At 40.5% G+C, this 14,408-nt stretch overlaps 7 protein-coding genes across 7 annotated transcripts; 5 read left to right on the forward strand and 2 right to left on the reverse strand.

Annotated features, from left to right (window-relative positions):
- Positions 1-605: 605 nt before the first annotated feature.
- PAS_chr2-1_0592 (uncharacterized protein) lies at positions 606-7,046 on the forward strand (the record flags this gene model as incomplete). The annotated part of the gene is made up of 1 exon (XM_002491464.1): positions 606-7,046. One exon carries the CDS (start codon positions 606-608, stop codon positions 7,044-7,046), a length of 6,441 nt encoding a protein of 2,146 aa, XP_002491509.1.
- Positions 7,047-7,170: 124 nt separating this feature from the next.
- PAS_chr2-1_0593 (uncharacterized protein) lies at positions 7,171-8,253 on the reverse strand (the record flags this gene model as incomplete). The annotated part of the gene is made up of 1 exon (XM_002491465.1): positions 7,171-8,253. One exon carries the CDS (start codon positions 8,251-8,253, stop codon positions 7,171-7,173), a length of 1,083 nt encoding a protein of 360 aa, XP_002491510.1.
- A 351-nt stretch (positions 8,254-8,604) lies between these two features.
- On the forward strand, positions 8,605-10,260 carry PAS_chr2-1_0594 (Protein required, along with Dph1p, Kti11p, Jjj3p, and Dph5p, for synthesis of diphthamide; the record flags this gene model as incomplete). Its single annotated transcript, XM_002491466.1, has 1 exon — positions 8,605-10,260. One exon carries the CDS (start codon positions 8,605-8,607, stop codon positions 10,258-10,260), a length of 1,656 nt encoding a protein of 551 aa, XP_002491511.1.
- Positions 10,261-10,429: 169 nt separating this feature from the next.
- On the forward strand, positions 10,430-11,014 carry PAS_chr2-1_0595 (Calcineurin B; the record flags this gene model as incomplete). Its single annotated transcript, XM_002491467.1, has 2 exons — positions 10,430-10,481; positions 10,539-11,014. The coding sequence occupies 2 exons, from the start codon at positions 10,430-10,432 to the stop codon at positions 11,012-11,014; spliced, it is 528 nt and encodes a 175-aa protein (XP_002491512.1).
- Positions 11,015-11,170: 156 nt separating this feature from the next.
- On the forward strand, positions 11,171-13,009 carry PAS_chr2-1_0596 (ATG28, autophagy related protein; the record flags this gene model as incomplete). Its single annotated transcript, XM_002491468.1, has 1 exon — positions 11,171-13,009. The coding sequence occupies one exon, from the start codon at positions 11,171-11,173 to the stop codon at positions 13,007-13,009; it is 1,839 nt and encodes a 612-aa protein (XP_002491513.1).
- A 29-nt stretch (positions 13,010-13,038) lies between these two features.
- PAS_chr2-1_0597 (Hypothetical protein) lies at positions 13,039-13,428 on the reverse strand (the record flags this gene model as incomplete). The annotated part of the gene is made up of 1 exon (XM_002491469.1): positions 13,039-13,428. One exon carries the CDS (start codon positions 13,426-13,428, stop codon positions 13,039-13,041), a length of 390 nt encoding a protein of 129 aa, XP_002491514.1.
- Positions 13,429-13,726: 298 nt separating this feature from the next.
- PAS_chr2-1_0598 (Hypothetical protein) lies at positions 13,727-14,245 on the forward strand (the record flags this gene model as incomplete). Its single annotated transcript, XM_002491470.1, has 1 exon — positions 13,727-14,245. One exon carries the CDS (start codon positions 13,727-13,729, stop codon positions 14,243-14,245), a length of 519 nt encoding a protein of 172 aa, XP_002491515.1.
- Between the last annotated feature and the right edge of the window lie 163 nt (positions 14,246-14,408).

The raw sequence follows: 14,408 nt of genomic DNA on the forward strand, positions 1-14,408 counted from the left end.
ATTAGCTTAAAAGATGGAAGCAGAGATAAATAGACACTTCTTCTCAATTCTAGTAGTGCTGATGAGAAAACTACTCTTTTCCTTATTGCTGACACGGAAGTCACTTATCTCCAGCATGTCACCAAACTGGAAACAGATTGCCCTGATAAGGGTTTCCTGATATTTACAAGAAAGAATTTCATATTTGGGTTATCTGATTGAATCCAAGGATAAAGGCAGTGAATTCTTTGTCAAAGTGGGTGTCAAGCGGTAGCAACTGGCACCCCGAAGACGCATTCAACTCAAACCCCACTATCAAGGTAAACACTTTCTTGGCACTAGTCAGTCTAACGAACACACATCAATTGCATTCTTTGGTGATAATCGCTTACTGAACTTCCCTCAATCCTCTATACCCTAAGAATCTGAGGTCAAGCGCCTACAAAATGCTAAACCCTAAAAATTATTCAAGTGACTAATACACTACCAAAATTATTCTCCTATCGATCGCTTCATCACCTAAAGAACGCGCTCTCTCTCAGACCTTCTGTAGATCGATATCCTCCAGTGATTTGACTCGCCGTAAATAAAGTAGTCCTATTTGCATGCTTAAACTCGACAAATAAATGGATGAAGACAGCTGGAGTGAACTGGTCAGGTCGATAGACTTGTCACATAAGGAAGTTTCTAACGATCAACTCCAAGAGAAGGTCCTAGCCTCAACTTTCCAGTATCTGACCGCTCAAAGCCCTGAGCGGATCAAGCATTTATTCTGTGATGAAAAAAACTATCCTATAGCTATACATTCACTGATACTGTTTTCATTTGATACAACTCCTGTTCTAGAATGGTATACTCCTAAAATTGACTACTGCCTCAATACTTGCCAGCGATGCATCTCCATGTTCCATAAGGGACGCGCAAAGTTAAGACAGGATTTCATTGTCACCAGAGGTTTAGACCCTCAAAGTGTCTCTAGATTTATGGACATTATATTAAACTGGGAATTAAACAGAATATTAATTAAGTTCAGGAATGCAATCACTTCAAGCAATGGAGGAAGAGTTCAGGTTACTACAGAGCTTTCTTTATCAGTAGTTGAATGCCTGTACGGTTGTGCAATGTTAAGGTTGAGCCCAGAACTGCGAACGCTATTTTCCACCATATTTTCAGACCTCGTTGAGACACAAGAATCTATTGTACCTTCAAACTCTCCAGCATTTCCAGGTGTAATATTCTTTCTGTTTGAAGGCACGGACTTCGAAAGAAACTGGGCCTTATCTGTGTTAAAATCATTCGACTCCAGAAAGCTTTTTATTGAATGGGATTTACTGCAACTGGAGGAATATGAGGTTCATTTTTACAGAATTCAAGACCCAAGTTTCTATAATAGCTTAAATTGTGCAAATTTTTGGTGCAATATCCTTCCATTGATAGAATACACAACTGTTGACAATTTAGAACTCAAATTGTTACTTCCTGCATCTTACAAGCCCATGTTGAAAGAAGTTCGTTTTCAAATCGTTTCACTTGATAAAGTCCTCATCAACCACGTCATGTCGTATTTAGACTATCCTTTACCATTTGTGCTCAGAGCGTTGAATATTTTTCTTCAGAAGTTTTCTTTCAAATTTTGGAGTGTTGTAGCTCCTCATACATTTTTCAACTTCATGGATGCCATTTTGGGGAGTCCTCATTTTCTAAAACTCCTGAAAGAATTGGAGACCAAGAATTGCTTCTTATCCATCGATAAATTGTCAAGCAAAACACCCTCTTTCAATGATTTAATTGAATGGATTCCTGCAATGTTTAAATCCCTTCAAGGCCCTTCGCAACAGCAAATGATTATTAAAGCTTCTGTTTTTATATGGGGACAAAGAGACATCAATATTTCTTACGTTATTGAGCTGACACTCCCCCTCGTATTGGATTGTCTGCTGATTCAAACACCCATATATGACTCTACGTTCAACATTGATGTTTTAACACAATCAGAGACTAGAGTATTTCTAGATAATAATTTCCATGTTGTTCTGGACTCAACAATTGCCACCGAATCTCCTAAGCTTATGGACATGTGCTGTGAATTAGTAAGGGAGCTTATTTTATTTGACTCTAAGCAATATGCGAGCAGCAGTTATAACCTGAACCTTCGAAAGCCTGTGAAATTGGTGAATTTTTTGCCAAAATTTTGGTCCTACTTATCAATCAAGATACCCCCAAGTAATTTACAGTTTACATCTACAGTTTTGGAATCTCTCAAGTTTATATGTGGTGTTTTTGTTGTAGGCATAGGGAAACAAACACCTCCGCCTCCAGGAAAACAGGATGAAAGAGATAACCTCTTGTCCATAATCTCCAAGCATAATAAGAACACAGAGTTATTTTTTACCCAAGCTTCTCAACTGTTGTCAACGCTTGTAACTTTTGATCCGTCGGTGCTGAGAACTGCTTTGAATGGTAAACAAGCATCCATTGGTTATTGGTCATGCATCCTCTCAAGTAACCAAGAACTATATCAGAGTGCAGCAAATGTTCTTTATGAAGCGTTCGATGTGGAAGGTAGACTTGAAGGTACTAGAGCCTTGCTGGAATTAAATCTTCAAATTTGTTTGCAGTCGGTCGTCGAGAACCTTAATACACTGTTGCTTTTAAAAGTATATGAACTTTGTCCAAGAACACTCCGAGTGCTCATGGATTTGCTTCATTCATTATGCGATCCAGTTACTGGAGTTTTTATTGAAAACAACTCCTATGATTCCAAAACAAGGGAGAGTATTTTAAGCTTTTGGAATGTTTCTTGGGATTTCCTTTGTTTGATCTACGATAGAACTACTTACTGGGCCTCCATTTACTCCGTTTCTGTTCTTATCGACTTTGCCAGAGATACATTGGACACATCCCATTTGTTACTTGACGGGTTTAGGAGTTTCATGAACGTAGTTTCAGACAAACCTGAAATCAAGAACTTTTTGTTCGATAAGATTATGTTGACTTTCCATAAAGTTCTCACATGGTTAAGACTTGGTGACGAATCACTTTTGACCAGCTGTCTGTCTTTGGTGATGAAAACGTTGAATTTAGCTACTGAACTTGAATTGCCGTTTGATAACGATATCATTGAGCTTCTTGCCAAATATGGAGCAAGGGCTAAAAAGTTCAACAATAAATTGAGTGAAACACAGCAATTTGAAATTCTAGAAAGAGCCAGAGACTTCAACAGTGACCTTGTGAATTCCATTGTGGCAGAGGCAGAGGAATATAGAAATTCCAAATTCAACTTAGGTTCGGTAGAGTCACCAATTTCCATTCCAGATGAAAAGCCAGTCAAGAAGCTTCAAAGTGATCTCTCCAAATATATTAAGTATGTAAAAGAGCAGGATGTTCCCGCTATCATGCCTGGATCTAGAATTAAAGAGATTGCTAGATTGTCTGCTAAGGAAAAGGCTGAAAGAGATATACGAATCAAAAGGATGGGTAAACCAGAAAAAGCTCCTGCTGCACCCAGACCTCCTGGTTTTAACTCGTCAAAAAAGAAGAGGGCCGAAGATTCTAGTGACGATGAAGATGAAGAGGATCAAAATGACAACGCACTGGATACTCTTTTTCATCCAAATGTCGAAGAATTGAAGAGCAAGACAGCCAGAAATTTACGTGAAAAAGGCAAGATGAAAGCTCAATTGCTTTCCATGGATAGACCAAAGGTGAATGCAGCTGAAATGGAAAGGAAGAAGGCAGAATATAGAATGAGAATGCGGTTGAACGTTGACATGAACCCATTGTATGCTAAAGTTTTGCAATGGTCTTTCAAACGAGACTCCAGAACTCCGGATAATGCCGATCTTACAACGTACAAAGCAATTTCTGACTCATACGACTCAGTTGAACAGTATCAGAACACATTTGAGCCTTTGCTTTTACTTGAATGTTGGCAGGGTATTCAGCAAGCCAAGGAAACGGGACAGGATCAACCATTTAATCTAGTAGTGGGCAGTAAAACTACTACTGGAAACTTTTTCGACGTATATGCTTCAGTTAAGAAGAGCGTTTTGCAAGACAGGAAGATCGGTGATAACGATTTGGTTGTGCTTGCTTATGTTCCTGACGGGTTGAAAAATATGCAGGGACTTGATGAATCTGTACCTCGGACTGTTGTAAAAACTTCAGAGCACTCCTGCCTTGGGAAGGTACGAGAAATCAAGTACTCTAATTCAGAGTTTTGTGATGTTACAATCAGAGTGCATAATAGGAACAATATTAGTCCTTTCTTAACTTCGAGATCAGAATTGACTGGCCTCAAAATTTTGCAAATGGTAACAATTGAAAGAGAATACTCCTCGTTGAAAGGATTGCCATTCTACGATCTCTCTGACAAGATTGTTAAAGCCAAATCTGCTGAGCCATTTAATATTGATGACACAACGTTGCAAGAAACGATGGTTAAGTTTAGGGTCAATAAATCTCAAGCCCAAGCCATTGCTGGTGCCTCAACATCGTCAGGCTTCTCGCTCATTCAGGGTCCTCCGGGTACGGGTAAGACTAAGACCATCCTTGGGATAGTAGGCAAAGTTTTAACCACTCGCAACAACCTTCATAGTACCCCAATTTCAATTCCAGGAGCGGTGACTTCTGGACCTAGAAAGCCTGAAACCGGAGTAAGGAAGGTCTTGGTATGTGCCCCTTCGAATGCCGCAGTTGATGAACTGGTCATTAGATTGCGGGAGGGTGTTCCGGGAATTTCAGGACAAATGTTCAAACCTAAGGTGGTTAGATTAGGTAGGTCTGATGCTATAAACTCGGCGGTCAAAGATTTAACTCTGGAAGAGCTTGTAGACGCTGAGCTCAATGAAACGGCTCGTGCTCCAAAGGCTGATCAATCCATTAGAGAGAAACACAACAAAGTTCTAGCGGAGAGAAATTCCATTCGAGAGGCTCTAAAAGAGGTTTCTAATTTGAAACCAGAGGAAGTCAAAGATTTACAAAAAAGATACAGTGAAATTACCAAAGCCAAGAATGAACTGGGAAAGAAACTGGATGAGCAAAGAGAGGAAGTTTCTGTGTCTTATAGAAATCGGGAAATTCAGAGAAGAGCGGTTCAATTTCGAATTCTATCTCAGGCACAGATTATTTGTTCCACTTTATCCGGGTCTGCGCACGATTTTCTGGCAACAATGGACACTTCTTTTGATACTGTGGTCATTGATGAAGCATGTCAGTGTATTGAGCTTTCGGCTATTATTCCTCTGCGATACGGCTGTAAACGTTGTATTATGGTTGGTGACCCAAACCAGTTGCCTCCTACTGTCTTGTCTCAGGCTGCTGCGGAGTATAAGTACGAGCAATCACTTTTTGTCAGAATGATGAATGTTCATCCAAAATCGGTTTATCTGCTAAATGTGCAGTACCGTATGCATCCCCAAATTTCTGTTTTTCCATCAAAAGAGTTTTACAATGGAAAACTCATTGACGGTGAAGGTACTGAGACAAAGAATACCAGGAGCTGGCACAAAAAAATACCTCCCTATTGCTTCATTGATGTGACAGGTAAGGAAAGTACCAATACGAGCAATAAATCGTTATTCAACAGGGCTGAGGCACAAGCTGTGGTCTCTTTGATTGACGCGCTATTGGGGCTTGATCGTGATTTCAACTTTGCTTCAAAAATTGGAGTTATATCACCCTATAAACAACAAGTTGTACTCCTCAGAGATATGATACTTCGGAAATTTGGCAGAAATATAGGAATAGATGTCAACACTGTTGATGGATTCCAAGGTCAAGAAAAAGACGTTATTTTGTTTTCATGTGTTCGTGCCGATGAGACTAAAGGAGTTGGGTTCTTGGCAGATGTGAGAAGACTAAACGTGGCACTAACTCGTGCCAAGTCTACTCTTTTAATTGTAGGACATGCAAGCAATTTATCCGGCCATTCGTTATGGAGGCATTTAGTTCAAGATTCCAAAGACCGAAATGTGTTTTTTACTCAAAGATCCTTGCTAGATGGAGGTAAAGGTGATGTTACAGTCGGGGTATTACCATCTGGAAAGGGAAAGCGAAAAATAGAAGGTATCCTACCCCCAGAGAAAAGAAAGAATACTACAGCTAATCGTAACACTGATTTCAAAGGTCAACTCAACAATGAACAACGTTCAAAGTTCAAAGGTCAAAAAAATGGTAAAAAGTCATCCAAAGATTTTTCCAATGTAACACCCAGTAACACTGGTTACGTTGCTCCTCCAACTAAGGGATCCTTATCGATGGACAGTTCTGCTCCCCAAGTCAAATCAGGAACATTACCTAGCAAACCGACGTCAAGTTCTCAAAGAGGACAGAAAGTGACATCTGATTCTAGATTGAATCGAGTAGATTCCAAAGTGTTACCAAGTAATGATTTTGAAACTCCTGGTTTCATTACTGGAGTCTTACCAAGCTCCAGAGGTAGTTCTAGGGATAAAACGTTGCCTCCAACTGCAAGTCCGCTAAGCACTCCTTCTCCAACTTCTTTGATACCAAGACCTGGTGTGTTACCTCCGAAACCACCGATATCGAAACTGCCTTCAAATCCACAGACTTCTGCAACATCACTGGGACCTTCAATGACCTCTTTCAGTCGTCCTTCGATGATTCAGTCCCCAGTTGTATACAATCATCCTACCATGAGTCAGCCAAATCTGGCCTACAATTCCCATGTGCCAGTCAACTCCGGGGTTTACCCAGGTTCGTCCAGTGTAAATCTTCCAATCATGAACCCAACATTGCCAGCAGCTCTACCTCTGCAATCTGTATCCCCTGTTTCAGAAAGCTCAAATGATCCACACTCGGTATCTTCAAAAAGTAATCAAGGATACCTTCCTCCGCAAAGTCAGCCATCCGCCTTACAAAATCGAAAATCTGATCGCCAGCCTTCATCTTACGGATTAAACAGTAATATTGATCCTCGTTCAGGGCCAAAGTTGGCTGAACCAACAGATCATTTCGTACATGCTGGAGAGAAGGAAAAGAAGAAGAAGAAGAAGAAGAAGAAGGACAAGAGTAGCGATAAAGAAAAATACAAAGAAAAAGCATAAACCTCCAATGAAAAGTATGTATTAATTAAATTGAAGATGATGAAGTCATCGTATGTACATTTATAAATAGAACCGCATAATGACATTTATCACATGATGAGTGTAACCCGATGAAGAGGTAGGACTAGTTGTCCCAGATGGCTTCCCAGTGCAACGTTTCCCCTGGTTTGAAAGGGGCTACTTGAAGATCCTTTTCGCCAATCAATTCGGGAATAAACAAATCTTTCTTGGCCAAGGAAACGGTATCTTTTGAGACTAATTCGTCATCAGTAATTCCGTAGAAAGAAAGACCAAAGGTGCCAACAAAATCTTTCAGTTTATCCAAAGCATTACGTTGCTCAAAGACTTCTGCAACATACGACAGAACGTATGGTTGAGTGAAAACCCCAGCACACACACCAATATGCTTTGACTTATCGTGAATTGGGTGAGGAGCAGAGTCTGACCCAAAGAAAAAATATGGCTTTCCTGAAGTTGCCGCATCTATCAGAGCTTTCTTATCTCTTGGGAGTTTGGCTACTGGTTTACAGAAATTGATAGGATTTCCAGCCCAACTATCAATTGTCAAAGATAAATGGTGAGCGGTGATAGTGGCAGCAACGGTGGGAGTTCCCGTGGTATTCTCATTTATCTTTTGAACTGCCTCAATCGCATCCTTAGTTGTGCAATGTTCCAACACAATTTTCAGGTTTGGGAAGTCCTTGTGAAGCTTGAAAAGCGCAGGGATAAACTTCGATTCGGCGTTCAAGACGTGGATATCATCTTCTTCATTTTGTTCACTTTGAACCGAAGGCTTCTCTCCATGAAGGTTGAGTATCAAATTGTGTTTCTCCATAACCGTGAAAATGGGGTAGAACTTGGAGAAATCGTTGGGATCAACCCCGAGTTTACTATTGGTAGTGACCCCCGCTGGGTAGCACTTGATACCTCTTATGAGTTTCTCTTGAGCAGCTTGTTCAACAAGCTGAGGGGTTAAATCCTGGTTCAAATAGAAACTCATCAAAAAAGTTGTCTTTGGTGAAAGTTTTTGCAACTGAGCTTTGTACTCCACAACTTGGGCAATGGAGGTGATTGGAGGAGTCAAGTTGGGCATTACGTAAACAACGCTCACACCTCCTTGTCTGACGGTTGGAGTTATCAGCTCCATCATTTTGTTTTGTCTAAGGTGGACATGTAAGTCTGCAGTTATACCCAGGGAAAGTTTCATTGTAGTTTGTTAGAGTTAAGCGGTGAATGAAAGAAAAAAAAGGAAAACAGCCCTGTCGATAAACTAGTCCTCGAAAGATGGAGTGAAATTTTCCTGGACCGATGAGCTGTAGAGCAGCATGTATTTCACTCTAGGTTTATTGGATTCTACCGGGTATAGTTGTTATACATAGGCACAATATCAATTATGTTTATCGGTTTTCAGACAATAAATATCGGTATAAACTCAGGCTGCGCTCTCAGCTGCCCTCTAGCTACTGTCTCCTCCAGTATCTCCCTTTAATCAAATCTAATCAGTTTGTTCGAGAAAGAAAAAAAAAATAACTGCTTAATCATACCATATACTCCCCTTATGTCTCAGGCCCCAGCTTTGTCGACACATCAAGAAGCTGACCAGTTTCAGTATTCCCAAATAGAGGAGAAACGAATAGAAAGATACTATCTTGGGGAGTATAGTGACTTGAAGCAAAGGATTATTCAATTCTATGATCTAGATGAACTGAAGACCAAGCTGCAAGAGAAAGATAATGACGGACGTCTGAAATACAAAAATATCACCCTACAATTTCCTGACTCTTTGATAGCTGATAGCAGTATTGTACTCAGCTACCTTCAAGAGTCTCTTGTCACAAACGAGGACTGTTCTACCAAATCTTACCCCGATGTAGAAGAAATCGGTTGCAAGGGTTGCGTTGATTGTGACAAAAGAGACAAAAATAGTAAGAGTCAAGATTCGGATAAGCAGGCAATATGGATTTTGGCAGATACTGCCTATTCTTCCTGTTGCATCGATGAAGTTGCTAGTGGGCATGTCAATGGGGACGTGGTGGTTCATTTTGGTGACGCATGCTTGAATCCAATAGACAAGCTCAATGCCCTGTATGTGTTTGGAAAGCCTCATTTGAATGCCGAAAAAATAATAGAAAGAGTTGAAGAATTGTGTTTGGAAGATGATAAAGTTGTTCTAATGAGCGATACACCATATTCCTATAATCTCTACTCAATATACCGAGAACTTAAGCCCAAGTATCCAAATTTGGCGTACGCAGATGTCGACTTTGACTTGCAGCGAGAAAATATGGAGGTGATCGGAAAATGGAGCCAGCCACAGGATGAAGATTCGATAGCGTTTGCTAATCGCAGAATTTTTGGTTTGGTGGATGAGATTAGTAACTACAAGTTGTTCCACATTACCTTGCCAGCTGATCCCAGATTACTCTTCCTGTCCACGAATTTCTCCTCTGTGGAAATATTTGATTGTAAGGAAAATTGTACTGTCTTGGGCCCATTCCCTTCTCTGATGAAAAGGTACAAGCACATGCATGTTGGACGAACTGCCGGGACTATTGGCATCCTAATCAACACACTTTCCCTGGCAAATACAAAAATTATGCTAAATACAGTCATAAAAGCCATAAGAGCAGCCGGAAAGAAGCATTACATTTTTGTGGTGGGAAAGCCTAATGTTGCCAAATTGGCGAATTTTGATCCCATTGACATTTGGTGTATACTAGGTTGTGGACAAAGTGGCATAGTCATTGATAATGTGGGAGATTATTACAAGCCCATCATAACTCCGTACGAGCTGCAACTGGCATTGAAACCTGAGGTATCATGGACAGGCCGTTGGGTTACTGATTTCATGGAAGTAATCGAAAATGGTGAATTTGACCTAGGAAACGACGAGGATACTGAGAATGACATTGTAGAAAGGCATAAAGACGATGCACCCGAGTTCGATGCAGTTACCGGAAAGTTTTCGACGTTTTCCCGACCCCTGCGGCAATTAAAGCACTTGGATGTGGAAGTAATTGAGAACCAAGATGAAACAGCCTTGGTCAAGAAATTTTCATCCAACTTGGCAATTCAAAGCACAGTATCCACTTCGGCTAAAGCTTTGCAAGAACGAAGCTGGACCGGTCTGGGATCCGACTTTAAAGATCTTGAAGAATACGGGGCTGCTTTGGAGGAAGGCCGGAATGGAATTGCAAGAGATTACGGACTCTAGGAAACTCAGTTAGTTGTACATAGTATAAATTAGTAGGCAGACATATTGTCGTACTAACATTCTCCTCACACGACACGACACAATCCTTTTCGGACATCGCGAATATGTGATGCTCTGATTTCCGTTCCATTTCTTCCTGTAGCTTCAAACATATTGTCAAAGAGGAAGAATGGGGCTAGCTTCTTCCAAGATTATGGACTCCCTTGCGGAGGGAACCAACTGTAGGTTGCTTTGTGTGATTTTCTTCCTTTTTTTGTTTTTGATTACTAACTTTACAGTTGATAGGGAAGAAGTCGACAGACTTAGAAAGAGATTCATGAAATTGGACACTGATGGTTCGGGTACCATTGACAAGAAAGAGTTCCTTTCGATTCCAGGTGTAAATACGAACCCACTTGCAGAACGCTTGCTAGATTTGTTTGACGAAGATGGCGGTGGAGATATTGATTTTCAAGAGTTTATCATTGGTCTTTCGACGTTTAGTAGCCGAAGTAGCATCACTGACAAATTAAGTTTTGCTTTCAAGATCTATGACATAGACAGAGATGGTTTTATTTCCAATGGAGAATTATTTATTATATTAAAGACTATGGTTGGTGGGAATCTGAAGGACGAAGAGCTACAACAAATAGTGGACCGGACATTGATGGAAAACGACCTCGATGGCGACGGAAAGTTGAGTTTTGATGAATTCAAGAGTGCAGTCGATCATACAAGCATTGTGAACAAGTTCACGCTGAATTTGGGAATATGATCAGTTTGCGATACGGTTTGAAAACGGAAATAGGAACAAAAGGACAAGTTGGAATGAACATAGTGAACGAAATAGAATATATCAAAGAACAATTGAGACATTTGAGTAGAGTTTATCTCTTGTATAACTGGCAGACTGCTAGGGTCGTGTAGATTAATGATTTGTCTGTTTGGCAACTGCAACTGCCAGACGGGAATATTTGGTCTCTATGATTATGTAAGCTTTCTTTATCATTCTCCCTCATCTTGTCGCGTGCGATTAGTACTCTCACTTCCAGCTTCCCCTAATCACATGGAGGAACAAAGCCCCAAATTTGAGTCTTCCTTCCCACGCAGAACGAGTGAAGGACCGGTGGATGATGTTGGAAAGTCTCCGCCAGCATCATTCTACAGAGAGCTTTTAGCAAACAAAGCTCAACAGCCCCAGTTGTCAGAAGACGAGGAAGACCATAATCCAAAAGACTTCCTGTTTAAGGAAGATAGTGAAGATGAACTACTTATACCAGACTCCGAAAATCATAACTCCAGTTCCACAAGTCCAAGAAAGTTCAAGGTCGAGAATATTCGTTGGGGTAGTGACACCTTGAATGGATCGATTCTACCGTTGAATTCTCAAGGGAGTAATCTTCAGAGCCTTCTCTCAAATGTTGGAGAATTGGAGCATCTACTATCCAAGGATGTTGCTAAGCATTCAAAATACCTAAAAGAGCAAAGTAGCAAAGTTGAAAAGGCGCGGGCTAATATTGTGACAAATTTGACCAGATTGAGCTTGGTGTTATCCAGTATCTTCAACACATACCAGGCGAAGGCACAAGACAAACAAGCAATCTTGGACAAGATCGAAGAATGGGAGGATGAGAAGAAATCCTTGCTTGATGACATGAAAGAAGTTTTGTCTACGGATGATAATGCGGATGGTGAGACTCACAAATTCTTAGAGTTGGCAAGCGAAAGCATAAATGTTGAAAACGAAATAGAAGCTCTGGAGACAAGGCTGAAGCAACTGAAGATTAAACAGAGAACTTTAAAAAATGAGTGTTTCCAATCCCAAGGAATAATTGAAAGCAGGCTTTCAAATTTTGTCCAAGCCGTTGAAAAGATCGAAATGAGAGAAAGAAAGAGTATAGAACAAGTGGTCCAACAATTATCAGAGAACCAATTAGGTTACTGGAATGATAATTTGGCACTAGAGGTAATGAATGGCCTGACTATCAATCCAGGAGACATCAGTTTAGTTGAAGAATACGAACCAGTGGACATATTGAAACAAGTAGAATCATTAGAGAAACCTACAATTGCTGCAGATTACCACCTGCCCAAAAACACGAACAAGCAAGCATCTAGGTTTACTAGGCAACTGTTGGAATTCAACTACAAATGCCAACCCAAACTGAATGTATATCCTGTTGTTGGACTAATCACAAAAGAATTGAAAGAAGACTCTGCTAAGGAACAGGAGTATAAACACAGATACGACCAAGTCACTCATACCCTATCGGCACTAAAGGATTCCTTTGCTCTGATTTATCATACTGAACAACAATTGCAATCAATAACTCAATCTACTCAAGATTTAAAGGATTTCCAGAGTTTGATGAATCAAATGGTTGAATCACTCTTGAAAACTCACTCTGAAGCAGACCAGTACAATCTCTATTTGGCTAAAGATGTGTTGGCACAGGAAATATCCATTATTCACCAGGCTTTAAATAAATTAAACCAATCTACAGAATATTCATCGGTTGAGTCTGATAATGTGAAGAATCATGATGGATTATTATTTCAGACATTTTCCAAAGCTCAAGAACGAACCAAGCTACCCTCTATCAAATCAGCAACATCCATTCGTTATGCGCCATCACTCTATAACTCACTTTCGCCTACTAGCACCAGCAAGACTACAGCTAAAGGGGAAGTAAATTATGATGCTGGAATCAACAAATACACCAAAGTCAAAGAAGTTCTTAGATCTGGAAAAGGTAATAAGGATGAGTAATTATTAATTAGAGTGGATACGTTTTAATTTCACTCTTCTTCGTCGAACAACTTGGTAATTTTTTCACTAATTTCCTTATCTTTGGTTGTCAACTCTGATGGGTCATCCTCGTTTCCATTATCATCTTGCATCCAGAACAAACTCTTTGCCCCACTACTCAAAAATGTCAATTTGAAAACTCTACCATCTTTACAACTTTTGACGTGTTTCCACGTCACATCGCCCGGAATGACCAAGAATGTCTCTGACTGGTTACCTTCACCAGCTGTGTTCTCAGTAGGGACCCATTTGAAATCATAAAACTCTTCGCCCTCAGCCGACAATTGGACGATTATTTCTCCTCTTGTTGCCAAGGGTGTACAAAGCTTGGTTTCCTCGTCAATCTTGACTTTGCCTGCGTTGAACTTGATAATTGCCATTTTGCCTCCCGTTCTGGTATCGTCGTAGAGAATGGAGAAGAGTCGAACGAGATGTGGTTGAGATGTTCAAAGCGCGAATATTTTAATTCCACCTCCTGAAGATGGTTGACCCAACTAGAGCTTTAAGGACTACCAAGCTCGCAGAAACACAACCAGATTCGTAGGAAATTAATCCAGTTAGCCAATTAACTAACCACGTCTCTATCCTTCTGCGATAAACTTGCCGGAAGAAGAATTTTGAAAACCGAACCTACTGCGGTACTCGCATACGACTTTTGCATTTAAATCGTTGTAACGAATGCACTTCCCTCCAGAGTCGGTGAAACCATTAGTCAAGGAAATAGCCCAGCATCTGATTGAAAACAATGAGACGGTAGCAGTGTCAGAAGGTGTTTGTGGAGGTTTACTGTCTGCTTATTTAGTGTCAATACCAGGAGCTTCACAATTCTTTCTTGGTGGCACATTAGTCTACAGTCTCAAGTCTCGATTGAAACTCAGTGGATGGGATGAAAAGGACATATCCTCATACACAGGTCCCAGTGAGGAAGTCGTTTTAAGATTGGCTAGAAATCTCAAGATGGAATTGGGAGCCACGTACGTTTTGTCTGAGACTGGGTTTGCCGGACCATCCGGCCAGTACGGAAAAGGTAGCGACCAAGATGAGGAGGTTGGGACAGTGTATCTAGGGATCTCAACACCTCAAGGAGACTTGGCATGTGTGAAGCGTACAGGCATAAAATCACGATCTGATAACATGGCCTTATTTGCAGAGGAAGGTCTGAAGTTCTTGTTGGAACATTTGAAATCCACAAAGTGAAATTTTTCACAAGAAGAATCTCGGCTATCATCTGTTTTTGAATAACAGATCACAGGACCAACATGACCAGGAAAACCGAATTGGTTTTGGCAGGATTTGACAATAAGGGCCATTTCGAGTACTAATTACAGATCGCTAACAACAAATTTTGGCATTATCTTCA

This window comes from Komagataella phaffii, chromosome 2 (genome assembly GCF_000027005.1).
Source record: "Komagataella phaffii GS115 chromosome 2, complete sequence".
NCBI lineage: Eukaryota > Fungi > Ascomycota > Pichiomycetes > Pichiales > Pichiaceae > Komagataella > Komagataella phaffii.